We start from the raw sequence: 11451 nt of genomic DNA, 5'->3' as shown, positions 1-11451 counted from the left end.
CCCATGGGAGGCGGGGCGGGGCCTGGGCCGCCGGGGCGGGGCGGGGCGGGGCGGGGCGGGGCGGGGCGGGAGGCGCGCTCGGGAGGGGCGGGGCGTGCCCCGGGACTGGCGAGGGCCAGGCGTGGGTCGATGGTGTCGCTGTGGCCCGGCCCTCCGGTCGGGTGATCATCCATGTGAGCTGGACTTTTTAGATGTTTTTAGCTTACTCGATTTCATTTTCTTTGAGAGACCCACAGAGCCAGCAAGAGACGGAGGCCCGAGCAAAGCCTCCCGGGTCTCCCACGTGGGTGGCAGGGACCCATCACTGCGGCTGCACGGGGTGCGCACCTGCAGGAAGCTGGGTCGGGGGCCGGAGCTAGGAACTCCGGCATGGGGTATGGGTGTCCCGCCGCCGCGTGTGGGGTCCCGAGGAAGGCGGGAGTTCCCCGCACGTGCCTGCTTGCGCGGGTGGAGGAAGCAGCATGTGCAAGAGAGAGAGGTCCAGGCCGGCACTGGGAACCCCGCCGGCACTCGGGATCATCCTGGCAGCAAGGGAGGCCCCAGGGCGTCCCACGGGAGCCTCACCCCACGGGGATCCCGCTCCCTGACAGTGTGCCGGGGAAAGCAGCACAAGATGGCCGAGTGCCTGGACCCCTGCACCCACGGAGCAGACCTGGATGGAGCTCCCGGGGAGCAGCCCCGCCACTGTGGACATCTGGGGGAGTGAGCCAGCAGGTGGAGGACGTGTGTGTCTGTGTACCTGCCTTTCCAATAAATAAATCAGTCCTTAAAAATAATTTTTAAAAAGGCCAGTAAGGAGGGGCAGGCTTTAGAGCAGTGGTTAGCTCTCACTGGGGACACGCACGTGCCGTGTTGGAGAGCCCCCACTTTCCACCCCAGCTTCCTAAGGCGCTCCCTGGAGGCCCCAGGTGCCGGATGGCGCTGGCGGCTGGGTTCCTGCCACCTCCCTGTGGCTCCTGGCCTCTCCTGGCCCAGCCTCACCTGTCCAACCGACCGGGGAGTAAGCCAGCAGATGAAACGTGTCCCTTTGTGTCTGCTTTTCAAATCAAAGAGAGAACATCTCTGCTGACCTAGCGGGTTCAGAAGCCACAGGCACTAACCCCCTACGTGGAGCACAAGAAACAGGAGGCAGAGGGCCCCAACAGGAGTGCCGAGGGGGCAGCCAGCCAGTCGGCCATGGCCGGGGAAGGGCTGACCCCCATGAAGGGCCCGGCAGGAGCCGTGAGGCACCCCCAGGGCACACTCAGCCCCTGCTCCCCACGGGGTGGGCACACAGGCCTTGGCTGACTCAGGGGCAGAGCTACAAACCAGATGGCCAGGGAGGAGAGGCTGAGGGCCCCCTTTTCCGCTCCTGGGGGTGGGAGGGTGCCTCGGTGGCCTTGCCCCAGGAAGCCCTCCTGATGGTGACTCTGGTCAGATAAGCTGCTCTGGCTGGAACTCCAGGGGGCCCTGGCCCTGTGCCTTCCAGGAAGCCTGCATGGGCAAATCTGTCCCCACCTGTTGGACGGGCACCTGAGGCCTGGCCTGGGCACAGGGGAGGCGGGCCACGGCCCCTACCCAGGGCTCTTCCTGCCAGCTCCTCGCCCAGGGGGAGGGGCTGACCCTTCAGGGGGTCGCCTGTCCGAAGTCCCCACTGAAATACTCTCTGCCCCTCCCTTCCAGATTAACCGAAACTTGCTAATTGTAGCAGCCTCGGCATGCTCCCCTCCCCCACGGCGTCTTCCTCCCTCCCCTCCCCCTTCCATCCGAATGATAAAGGGCCTGGCCCGCCTGCCCCCCGCCGGCCCCAGGCCCCGGCCCACCTTCGCCACTCTGTCCCTCCACGCGGAGCCCTCCAGCAGGCCCGGCCCGGACCCGCGCCCTCGCCCTCCCACCCATGGGGCCCTGCAGGGACTCCCAGGCAGAGTCGCCCTCCGAGCGCCCCAAGAGGAGGAAGAAGAGGTACCTGCGGCATGACAAGCCCCCCTACACCTACTTGGCCATGATCGCCTTGGTTATCCAGGCCGCACCCGCCCGCCGGCTGAAGCTGGCCCAGGTGAGACGCCCCCTCCACCACCAACCTGCAGGCAGCTCTGGCTACAGCCCCCTGCCCCGGGGCCATCCTGGTCGCCCCCAAGCCCGGCTGTGGGGAAGGGGTCGCTGCCCATGCCCCAGGCTCAGCGGCCTCCCTCCCTCTGGTTGCAGATCATCCACCAAGTGCAGGCCGTGTTCCCCTTCTTCAGGGACGACTACGAGGGCTGGAAGGACTCCATCCGCCACAACCTTTCCTCCAACCCCTGCTTCCGCAAGGTGGGAGAGCGACGGGCAACGCCCTGCGGGGGGGGGGGGCGGGCACAGAAGGCCGGAGCCTCAGGGTCCCCAGGCCTCACGAAGCCTGCCCACCCACCCCCTTCCAGGTGCCCAAGGACCCTGCGAAGCCCCAGGCCAAGGGCAACTTCTGGGCGGTCGACGTGAGCCTGATCCCGGCCGACGCGTTGCGGCTGCAGAACACGGCCCTGTGCCGGCGCTGGCAGAACAGGGGTGCGCACAGAGCCTTCGCCAAGGACCTGGGCCCCTATGTGCTTCACGGCCGGCCCTACCGGCCACCCAGCCCGCCGCCACCGGCCAGCGAAGGCTTCAGCATCAAATCCCTGCTGGGGAACCCCGGGGAGGGGCCGCCCTGGCCGCAGCAGCCCAGAAGGGCCGGGCAGGGCAGCCCAACCCCGGCAGGCGCAGGCTCCAGGAGCAGTGAGGGGGAGGCAGTGCATACCCCACCCCTGCCCTCCTCTGAGAGGCCCCTGTGGCCACACCAGCCCCTCCCCAAGCCCACAAGAGTGGAGGGGGCAGTGTCCCAGGGCACAGACATCCGCCCCTCTCCCCTCACTACCCCAGAGCCCAGGCCCTGGCCGGTCCACTTACTGCCAGGAACCCCAGATCCCACGGGGCTGCCCACAGGGGGACACAGGGCCTCACTGTGGGGGCAGCTGCCCACCTCCTACCTGCCCATTTACACTCCCAACGTGGTCATGCCCTTGGCCTCACTGCCACCCACCTCCTGTCCCCAGTGCCCACCCTCGACCAGCCCAGCTTACTGGGGTGTGGCCCCTGAATCCCAGGGGCCCCCGGGGCTGCTCTGGGACCTGGACGCTCTCTTCCAGGGGGTCCCGCCCAACAAGAACATCTACGACGTGTGGGTCAGCCGCCCTCAGGACCTGGCTGGTGCCGCCCCGGGCTGGCTTCTGTCCTGGTACAGCTTGTGAGGCTACGGAGGCCGGGGCCGCCTCTCCCTCCCGCCCGCCCCCACCAGCTCCAGGGCCCAGAACCAAAGCTCTGAGGGGGTCTGCCGCCACAGCAGCCTGGAGACAGGAGGCACCGACCTTGCTGAGCCGATCGTGTTTATTAGGCTGCACCTCCCAGGGCTGTGCCCCCAGCTGGGCACACCCCCGCGGCTGGGAGGGCAGGGCTCGACTCGGCAGCCATTCCTGGTCCCATCTTCCCCCACCCCAACCCAACCATCCATCACTGCCCACACTGGCCTCGGGCTGGGGGAGGGAGAATCCAGTGCTGGACCCTGTCTGGAAAGGGGAGCACCTTTTTGGGGACAGCGGGTAGGGAATAAACACTGGATCCTCCGTGGTGGGAGCAGGGGATAGTAAAGGAATTTTACAGCATTTTCATACCAAGTCTGACTTGGGGGCAGGGTCGGGGACTTGGGCAACCACTTGGCCAGGTCTGGGCACCCCTGCTGTGCTGATAAGGACAAATGGTGATAAGGAGGGAGCCGAGGGTCTGTGGCCTAGTGGCTGCCCCTCCCCATCGACAGACAACACTTGGCCAGGGCTGGGGCAGCTCTGGAGGCCCCCAGACAGCAAAGAGGTGGTGCCTTGGGAGAGGGGTGGGGTCTGGGGCTTTCCTGCTGCCTCTGCCTGCAGAGGTGCAGCCCCAGACCTTCAGGCTAGGCTGCGACCCTCTGGGGGCGTCAGGGCCGGGCTGCGGCTGGGGCTGGGAGGGCTGCCCGCGGACGGCGGCGTGGGCGTGGGCGTGGGCGTGGGCGGCGTCCCACTGCCGAGGGAAGAGGGTGTCCCCGAGCGCGGGGTCCTGCGGCGCCGGGCCGGCCCCAGCTCCACCTGACCCACCCTCTCGGCGAACTTGAGCGAACACACAGTCTCCCCGAGGTCCTCCGGCCGCGTGGAGATCTGCGGGGCGAGCGTCGTGGGTGGCAGGCTCCGCCCAGTGCACAGACCACCGCCCCGCGCCCGCCTCCACCCACCTGCAGTAGCAGCACCGCTGTGGTCCCGGGACCGAGCGCCGGTTGCAGCAGGCGAGTGAGCTGCGAGTCGCGGAAGGGCACGTGTGGCCTGCGAGCCCGCAGTGCAGCCATCACGCCCCCGAGCGCCAGCAGCGAGCGGTTGATAGTCCGGGCCTCCCGCAGCCTCCGAGCACCCTCCGGGCCTGCCTGGTGTGCGCCGGCCGCTCCCGCCCTCCACGCGCGCTCGGACCCCGCCAGGTCCACCAGGTGCAGCGTGCCTGCAGGGGCGAGCGCGGCCGGCGTGGAGGGAGGCGGTGCCTCCAGGGCGCCGCACACCCCGCAGGGGCTCAGGGACCCGCGTGGTACCTGTGGTGCCCGGGGCCCGCGGTGGAGACAGGGTCAGCGTCACCAGGGCGTGCGAGCGGGAGCTGTGCTGGTTCATGGCTGTGGCGGCGGTGGCCCGGTTGCTCCTCCCCAGGCTCAGCATCTGGAGCGCGGAGCAACAGGGCTGCCCTGGGTGCGGGTGCTCGCCGCTCGGGCGGAACCGCGGGGCAGAGGCCTGCGGGACAGCCGTACCTGGTGTAGCGTGTCCAGGTTGGGCACGTCCCAGTGGGTGAGGCCGGCCACCTGCACCCCTCCCTGACCCGCCGGGCCCTGCCTCACTGCCAGGCGCTCCGGGGGCCCAGGGGCCAGGAGGTCCCTGGTGAGAAAGGGGGGTGGGGCTTGGCTGCAGAGGTCATCCGGTGGCCGCGGGGCCCGGGCCAGGCGCTGCCCACTGCTGACCTGACGGCCTCGTTGTAGATCTCCACCATGCTGAGGGTCACACGGTGCCGCCCTGCAGCCCCCATCTCCCGGAACAGCGATTGCAGCGCCCTAGGAGCTATGCCCGGGTCCTCGGGTGGGCCCTGGGGATGGGTGGGCACAATGGTGGGCTCCCAGCCCGGCCCCTGGAGCCACCTACAGCCCTGAGGCCTTCCTGCACCCCACCTCCATGCTGTAGGTCTTCCCTGCCCCGGTCTGTCCGTAGGTGAAGATGCAGACGCTGTAGCCTCGGAGACAGGACAGCACGGCTGGCTCCAGCTCCCTGAAGACCTAGGGCAGGACAGCAGGGAGCCGTGTCCCAAGCCCCTTCCACCTTGGGGGTGGGGGGTGGGATGCTGACTCCAGGGACCAGGGCAGGGTGGGGGAGGTATTTGCAAAAGTCCCCTAACCCCAGGCTGTGGCACAGTAGGTTAATCCTCCGCCTGCGGCACCGGCATCCCATATGGGCGTCGGTTCTAGTCCCGGCTGCTGCCCTTCCAATCCAGCTCTCTGCTGTGGCCTGGGAAAGCAGTAGTAGATGGCCTACGTCCTTGGGCCCCTGCACCCATATAGGAGACCTGGAAGAAGCACCTGGCTCCTGGCTTCAGATCTGCACAGCTCCGGCTGTTGCAGCCATTTGGGGGAGTGAACCAACAGACGGAAGACCTTTCTGTCTCTCCCTCTCTCACTGTCTGTAACTCTACCTCTCAGAGGCTGGGGCTGGACACAGGTTGTCCCTGTGTGTGCCTTGCTTAGGCCTCCCTCGGTGAGGCAGGGGGAAGGCGTGCAGTGCACCTACAAGGGCTCCTGGGCTTGGCAGAGAGGTCGCACCTAGCAAAGGCCCTGGGTGTGGGGGATGGTGGCTCCTGGAGCCTGGGCCCCAGAGGCTGCAAGGGTAATGGGGGGTGGGGAGCGGGCAGAGCTAGAGCAGTCGCACTGTTGGCCAGTGGGCAGCACCAGCAGCGTCTGCGGTGCATTGAGGTCCCAGTGACTGGGGAGTTGCCAGCTCTGCTTGCGCTCAGCCAGAATCTAAATGACCGGACAGAGCGGCCCTGGGAGTGCTGGTCAGGGGGGCAGAAGTGGGGAATGCAGGTGAGGGGCCTTGTGCAGGGCCAGGGAGAGTGAGAAAGGACCCAGCGGTGGCCCCCAGCCACTCACCGGGCACTGCCATCATGCTGTCCCTGTGAGGCCAGCTGGCAGCAGAGCCGGGTCTGCACGACCACCAGCTCCGTCCCCTGCCCACGCCCCTCCTAGCCCTGAGGTCATCTCCTTTGCCGCAGGAGCCACAGCGCTCAGGTCTGGGTACAGATGGAGAGGCTGCCCCCACGGCTGGGCAGACCTGGTGCTCGCCACGAGGCCAGGCCCTACACTGTGTCCGGCTGTGCGTAAGCCAGAACTGCCACCCGGTGCCCGTTTCCTTGGCTTCCAGGAAGAAAGCACAGCCCTCCCCAGGACCCCCCCTCCCTGCTGGGGCCCCGCCTCTTCCTCCTCCAGGTGGGCAGAGGGACAGGGACTGGGAAGCCAGAGTTTCCTCCGGCCTCCAGGGGACTCAGGATGGAAGACACACAGGTGGTCCTCACCTCCTCCTGGCTGGCGTCGGGAGCGAAGACCCAGTCCAGGCGGAAGCAACGCTGGCGCCCTCGGTAGCAGGTGGTGACCGTGCCCCTGCGCCCGGGTTCCACGCTCACCAGGCTGGAAGGCGTCCCTGGCCTCAGGCGACACAGCAGCCGGATGTTCCCTGTGGTGGAGACCACTGGAGCTCAGGCTCCGCTTCCTCCAGCCTGCCCGCCCGCCCAGCCGCTCCCGAGCAGGCCATACCCCTCAGCTCCAGGAGGCGCCCTGGGCATCCAGCTGGGGGGCCCTGCTGCCCCTCGGGGAGCGGAGTCCCAGCTTCGCTGGCCGACAGTGCCCCCAGGGCCCAGGTTACCTGAGGAAACAGGTGTGAGGAAGGCAGGGCCAGGCGGCCAGGGAGTCGGGGTGGGGTGGGGTGCAGGACCCTGAGAGCAACATGATGCTACCGTGGGCCACGCAGGTGTGGTCATCCCCAAGTTGTGGTGGCTTTGGGCCCCTGGGGCATCACTCAGTCGGCCCAGGATCGCGCCCAGAGCTCACGGGACGGGACACGACGGCACCTGTCTCCTGCAGGTTCCTGGTAGCCCTCTGTGGGACTCTCCCTCTACCCACTTTGCACAGGACAAAGGAGCCCACACCCCCCAGGCTATGCTGAGGCTGCCCCCACCCCACGGCCTACCCCCCAGGGCTGGGAGAGCCATGACCGGGCTGCCTGGTGGGGAGAGGTCCTGACCTGGCCTTGAGCTTCACTCAGTGAACCCTGACAGCTCTGGGTAAAGGTGCTGACCAGTCCTCTGAGGTCCCCACAGCCCTGACGCAGACCGGCCATCCGTGCCCGAAGTCCTGCAAGGGGCAGGCTGTCGGGAAGGGTCTCCCCGAGGGTCACGGCCCCACCCGCCCGGCCGGGCACTTACCCGCCAGCTGCGCGTGCACCTGCCGCAGCTCCTGTCGGCAGTTCTGCTCCGCCTCCTGCTGGAGCTGCTGGAGGGCGGCTCGGAGCCCCTGCAGCTGCGCCTCCTGCACCCCCAGCTGCCCACCCCAGCCCTGTCACTGAGGAAGCAGGCTCTGGCCGGGCCCTGCCTCAGACCCCCTCCACAGCCCCGGCCCCCAGCCCCACGCCCACCTGGACGCGGAGGGCCTCGGTGGTGTGCTGGGCCTCTTGTAGCCGGCCCTGCAGCTCCCCCAGCGCCTCTGCCTCCTCCTGCGGAAGCGGGGAGCCAGGTGGAACTTCACAGGGGAGACGGGCAAAGCCCGGGCCAGGCCTCCCAGCTGCACACGAGGCCCCGTGGCCTCCTGAGGTCAGTCAGGGAGGGGCCCCAGAACCCTGGAGGCCAGGCAGCGCCTGCTTCAGCGGAACGTCCGGAGAAGGCTTGGGGCAGGCGCCTGTTGGAGCCCCGGACACAGGGCCATCCGCAGCTAAGAGGCAAGGTACCTGTGGGGCCCTGGCTGGTGGGCCGGCGCCCCAGTGCCGCAGGAGGTCCCGGGTGAGGCTCAGGCTCTGTTTCAGGGCCTCATTCTCCAGGGTGAGATGCTGCACTCTTTTCTCTGAGTCTGTCGCCCCCTGGCGGAGAGCGAAGCCCTCAGGAAAGCACACACCTTCTCCCGGCGCTGCCACCCCGCAGCCTCCCCAAGCCCCCTCCTGGCAGCTGTTCCAGCGGGGAGGTCGGGAGGTGACAGGGTGGAGCTCCGTCCTCCAGCCCCCTTCCTGCGCCGCCCCCCCCCCTCACCTGTCCCAGGACGAGCTGCTCCAGGCGCTGCCAGGCTCGCTGGTCCTCCTCCAGCTGCAGGGGCTGCTGCCCCAGGGCCTCACCCTTGGCCGCCTCCCCGGGGCCTGGGGTGAGGTCGGAAGGGTCTTCTTGAGCAGGCAGGGGTCCTGGCGCGGGGTGCGCCTGGTTAGGACGCAAGTCTCCGGTCGGGTCCCAGGATGCCCGTTTCACCCCGCAACCCCCTTACCCACCATCTGGAGGCAGCGGCTGCACGCAGGAGGCCGGCTGAGTCCCCTGCAGGAAGGCCCGCCTTGCTCGGGGGCTCCGAATCCAAGCCAGAAGGGCCAAGAGCTGACTGGTCACGGTCAGCAGCGGGGGCAGCTCGCCGGGCTGCGAAGACATGCGATTCGGGCCGAGGACACCGGGCGGGGCTGGCTCGCAGGGACCAGGGAGGCACCGCCCTCCGGCCCGGCTCACCTGGCCCAGGTCCGGAGCAGTCCCGCAGCTCTCTCCCGCCCCCAGCTGGACAGAAAGGAACTCCGCCAGGCGCGTGAGCGCCTCCTCCAGGGATACGGCGGCCCCGCGGCGCTCCGCGCCCACTTCCGGCTCATCCTCAGACTCCTCGCAGCCTGCAAGCCAGCGCAGGGGGGCGGGTTGGCCTCCCGCACCCGGGCTGGTGGGTGGGCCCCGCGCCCGCGCCCCACGGCGCCCCGGCTCCACCTACCGGCCAGGCCGGTCAGCTCGGCCCACAACTCCGGCGCGAGCTGCTCAGGGCGACGGCGACCCGCGGGCTTGCGGCTGTCTCTCTGATCGGGGCATCAGGGGTCGCGCTGGGCAGGGCGCACGCAGCCTGCCAGGCCCTTCCCCTCCGGACGCGACCCGGGCCAGCGGCGGTCACCGCAGCCAGGGCCGCGCAGGGCGCCCCCACCCGCTCTCGTGCGGGGCCAGCCCAGCCCCGCTCACCTGGCCGGGGTCCCCGGCGGCCGCCGCCGCCCCTCCATCCCTGCGGAAGAGGCTGTAGAAGATGTAGATGAGCAGCGAGTAGAAGGCGTACATGGGAGCGCGGGGCGGCAGAGGGCCCCGCTTCGCGCCGCCCCGCGTCCCCGCGCCCCGCACCGCCCGCCGCAGCGCCCGTGCGCATGCTCGCGGCGGCCGCCCCCACGGCCCCGCTCCCTCGGGCGGAGGACGCTCGGCGGCGCGGGCGCGGGGGCCGCGGTCCCACAAACAGGGGTCCCGCGGCCGCACCCGGGAGCGCCTGCCCCTCCTCGCGGTCTCTCCCCGCGCAGCCACTCGCGCGTCGCGGATAACCTGGGCGGAGCGCACTCCCGGCTTCTGCACCTGCTCCTTCGAGCGGCACTCCCCACCCCGCGCACACGCGAGACCCGCCTGCAGCCCCGCCCCCCTCCCCGCCGAGACCCGCCGGGCCCGGGTCCCGCGGCGCTCCGGGCAAACCAGGGAGGCCCCGCCCACGCCCCGCAGCCCCGCCCCTCCGGAGGTCCGCACGGCCAGGGCCCCGCCCACGCCCCGCCCACGCCGAAGGCCCGCACAGTAGCTCGGCCCTGCCCCTCCGTGGATGCCCCGCCCACCGGCCTCTCTAGCCCCCGCCCCTCTCGCTGGTGGCGGCCGGGACCCGCCGTGGCCTGACTCCGCGCGCGGCCGGGGATCCGCGCACGGCAGCCGCTTCACGCCTGCGCCGCCGGGGCCAACGGGCCGGGCTCGGCGGACGCGCCTCGGCCAGCGCCCGGCCAGGCCGCCGCCGCGAGGACCAGCGCCGGCTCGCTCCCCGCGGCCGCGCTCAGCTCTTGCCCACTCGTGTGTCCGGTGGTGTCGGGACTCCACGAAGTTCAGTGCTGCACCTGTCCCGGGGTCCCGCGGGCTCCGGGCGTCAGACCCCCTTCCCGCCTTCTTGAGCTGCGCCGCCCCAGCTGCCATGGCCCCCAGCCCCAAGCCGGGGGAGGGCTGGGGCGCGGCGCTGTCCCACCTGGCGCTGGGACTGGTGTCTCTGCACGCAGCCGCGAGCTCCGCCCAGGTGAGTACCCAGGCCGGGCAGAGACGGATCCTCAGCCCCCCACCCCACCCCGGGGCCCAGAGCGCGCGGCGGGCGGGGGGTCAGCCTCTAGCCCCTCCCCCACGTGTCTTCCCTCCCCTGTGTTGACAGGCAAGTCGAGGGGCAGCTGCCGGCTTCCTGCTGCAGGCCTTGGCGGCCACCACCACGCTGGCTCCAGGGGCGGGCGCGCGCGAAGACTGCCTCGCCGGAGCCTGGGTGGCCACAGTCATCGGCCTACCCCTCCTGGCCTTCGACTTCCACTGGGTGAACGGGGACCGCTCCTCTGCCAACCTGCTGCTGGGGGCAGGCATGGTGCTGGCGGTGGCCGGAGACCACCTCGGCGCTGAAGGCTGCTCCGTGGCCGGCCAGGCCGTGCTGCTGGTGGTCGCAGTGACCATCCTCATCGTGGCCGTATTCACGGCCAACACCTACGGGATGTGGGGGGGCGCCATGCTGGGCGCCGCAGGCCTCCTGAGCCGGCTGGAGGAGGACAGCCTGCCGCTGCCGCTGCCGCTGCCCAAGGAGGACGTCTGCCGCTGGACCCTGGCTGCAGGCAGCTGGGCCTACTGCCGGGCCTTGCGCACGCAGCGCCTGCAGTGGGAGTGACTGCTGGACACAGCCAGGCTCTTTCCTCCCGGAGTGGGCTTGCCACGGGCTAACAGGCCCCGGGCCGAGTCTGGGCACTGTCCCCGCTCCGGATACTTGCGGGGTCTTGCCCAGGCCAGAGGTCAGGGTTAGAGACCCGGCCACTTTGGGGGGGGGCGGGGAGGAGAAGACCTGGTTCCGGGCTGGACTGGACACAGTCGTGCGTCTAGAAAGAGGCTCCGTCAACAATAAACCTTAGGAATTGCAAGACTGCGGGATCTGCCCATGCTTGGAGGTCCCGGACCAGCACCGCGCCTCCCCCGCCCCGCCCCCGCCGCCCACTCGCAGCTTTGCCACCAGGGGCCCTGCGATCCTGGGACGCGCGCGGGCCCAGGTATCCTTGCCGGACCTGGCAGGGGGCCCTCGGGGCAGTGACCTTCACGGGCTGATGCCTGGGGCAAGGGCACAGGGAGGCCGCGCTGGCTCCGCCGCCACCCGGGGCCCTTCCTCTC

The 11451-nt window shown here is 70.0% G+C and overlaps 3 protein-coding genes across 4 annotated transcripts; 2 read left to right on the top strand and 1 right to left on the bottom strand.

Moving 5' to 3' along the window:
* Window positions 1-47: 47 nt before the first annotated feature.
* On the top strand, window positions 48-3309 carry FOXH1 (forkhead box H1). Its single transcript, XM_008253676.5, has 3 exons — window positions 48-2035; window positions 2185-2289; window positions 2397-3309. The coding sequence occupies exons 1-3, from the start codon at window positions 1877-1879 to the stop codon at window positions 3237-3239; spliced, it is 1107 nt and encodes a 368-aa protein (XP_008251898.5). The 5' UTR covers window positions 48-1876; the 3' UTR covers window positions 3240-3309.
* A 48-nt stretch (window positions 3310-3357) lies between these two features.
* On the bottom strand, window positions 3358-9770 carry KIFC2 (kinesin family member C2). Of its 2 annotated transcripts, none has more exons than XM_051828701.3 (17): window positions 9271-9770; window positions 9032-9113; window positions 8785-8936; window positions 8559-8697; window positions 8329-8474; window positions 8034-8162; window positions 7725-7802; window positions 7516-7630; window positions 7335-7444; window positions 6848-6956; window positions 6610-6767; window positions 5216-5320; window positions 5012-5133; window positions 4805-4928; window positions 4595-4715; window positions 4250-4506; window positions 3358-4175 (listed from the first exon to the last, which is right to left on the bottom strand). In XM_051828701.3, exons 1-17 carry the CDS (start codon window positions 9361-9363, stop codon window positions 3930-3932), a joined length of 2286 nt encoding a protein of 761 aa, XP_051684661.3. In that variant the 5' UTR covers window positions 9364-9770; the 3' UTR covers window positions 3358-3929. The 2 variants fall into 2 exon arrangements, with proteins under 2 accessions (XP_051684661.3, XP_069931778.2); XM_070075677.2 differs by having other exon boundaries at window positions 8329-8432; window positions 9271-9720.
* Window positions 9771-9916: 146 nt separating this feature from the next.
* On the top strand, window positions 9917-11207 carry TMEM276 (transmembrane protein 276). The gene is made up of 2 exons (XM_051828719.3): window positions 9917-10336; window positions 10466-11207. The coding sequence occupies exons 1-2, from the start codon at window positions 10238-10240 to the stop codon at window positions 10958-10960; spliced, it is 594 nt and encodes a 197-aa protein (XP_051684679.3). The 5' UTR covers window positions 9917-10237; the 3' UTR covers window positions 10961-11207.
* The last annotated feature ends 244 nt before the right edge of the window (window positions 11208-11451 follow it).

Source organism: Oryctolagus cuniculus, chromosome 6 (genome assembly GCF_051225735.1).
Source record: "Oryctolagus cuniculus isolate XC-2025 breed Fujian yellow rabbit chromosome 6, ASM5122573v1, whole genome shotgun sequence".
In the NCBI taxonomy this organism is placed as follows: Eukaryota; Metazoa; Chordata; class Mammalia; order Lagomorpha; family Leporidae; genus Oryctolagus; species Oryctolagus cuniculus.
This window is presented reverse-complemented; position numbering and strand designations above follow the sequence as displayed.

What these genes read in the sequence shown, in the direction of transcription:
- FOXH1 (XM_008253676.5), top strand. Translation starts at nt 1,877, where the DNA reads ATGGGGCCCTGCAGGGACTCCCAGGCAGAGTCGCCCTCCGAGCGCCCC. An exon ending in GCCGGCTGAAGCTGGCCCAG is followed by an intron (nt 2,036 to 2,184) that starts GTGAGACGCCCC and finishes CTCTGGTTGCAG; the next exon opens with ATCATCCACCAAGTGCAGGC. An exon ending in CCAACCCCTGCTTCCGCAAG is followed by an intron (nt 2,290 to 2,396) that starts GTGGGAGAGCGA and finishes ACCCCCTTCCAG; the next exon opens with GTGCCCAAGGACCCTGCGAA.
- KIFC2 (XM_051828701.3), bottom strand. Translation starts at nt 9,363, where the DNA reads ATGTACGCCTTCTACTCGCTGCTCATCTACATCTTCTACAGCCTCTTC. An exon ending in AGCAGCTCGTCCTGGGACAG is followed by an intron (nt 8,163 to 8,328) that starts GTGAGGGGGGGG and finishes GCTCTCCGCCAG; the next exon opens with GGGGCGACAGACTCAGAGAA. An exon ending in GGTGCACGCGCAGCTGGCGG is followed by an intron (nt 7,445 to 7,515) that starts GTAAGTGCCCGG and finishes TGCCCCTTGCAG; the next exon opens with GACTTCGGGCACGGATGGCC.
- TMEM276 (XM_051828719.3), top strand. Translation starts at nt 10,238, where the DNA reads ATGGCCCCCAGCCCCAAGCCGGGGGAGGGCTGGGGCGCGGCGCTGTCC. An exon ending in CAGCCGCGAGCTCCGCCCAG is followed by an intron (nt 10,337 to 10,465) that starts GTGAGTACCCAG and finishes CTGTGTTGACAG; the next exon opens with GCAAGTCGAGGGGCAGCTGC.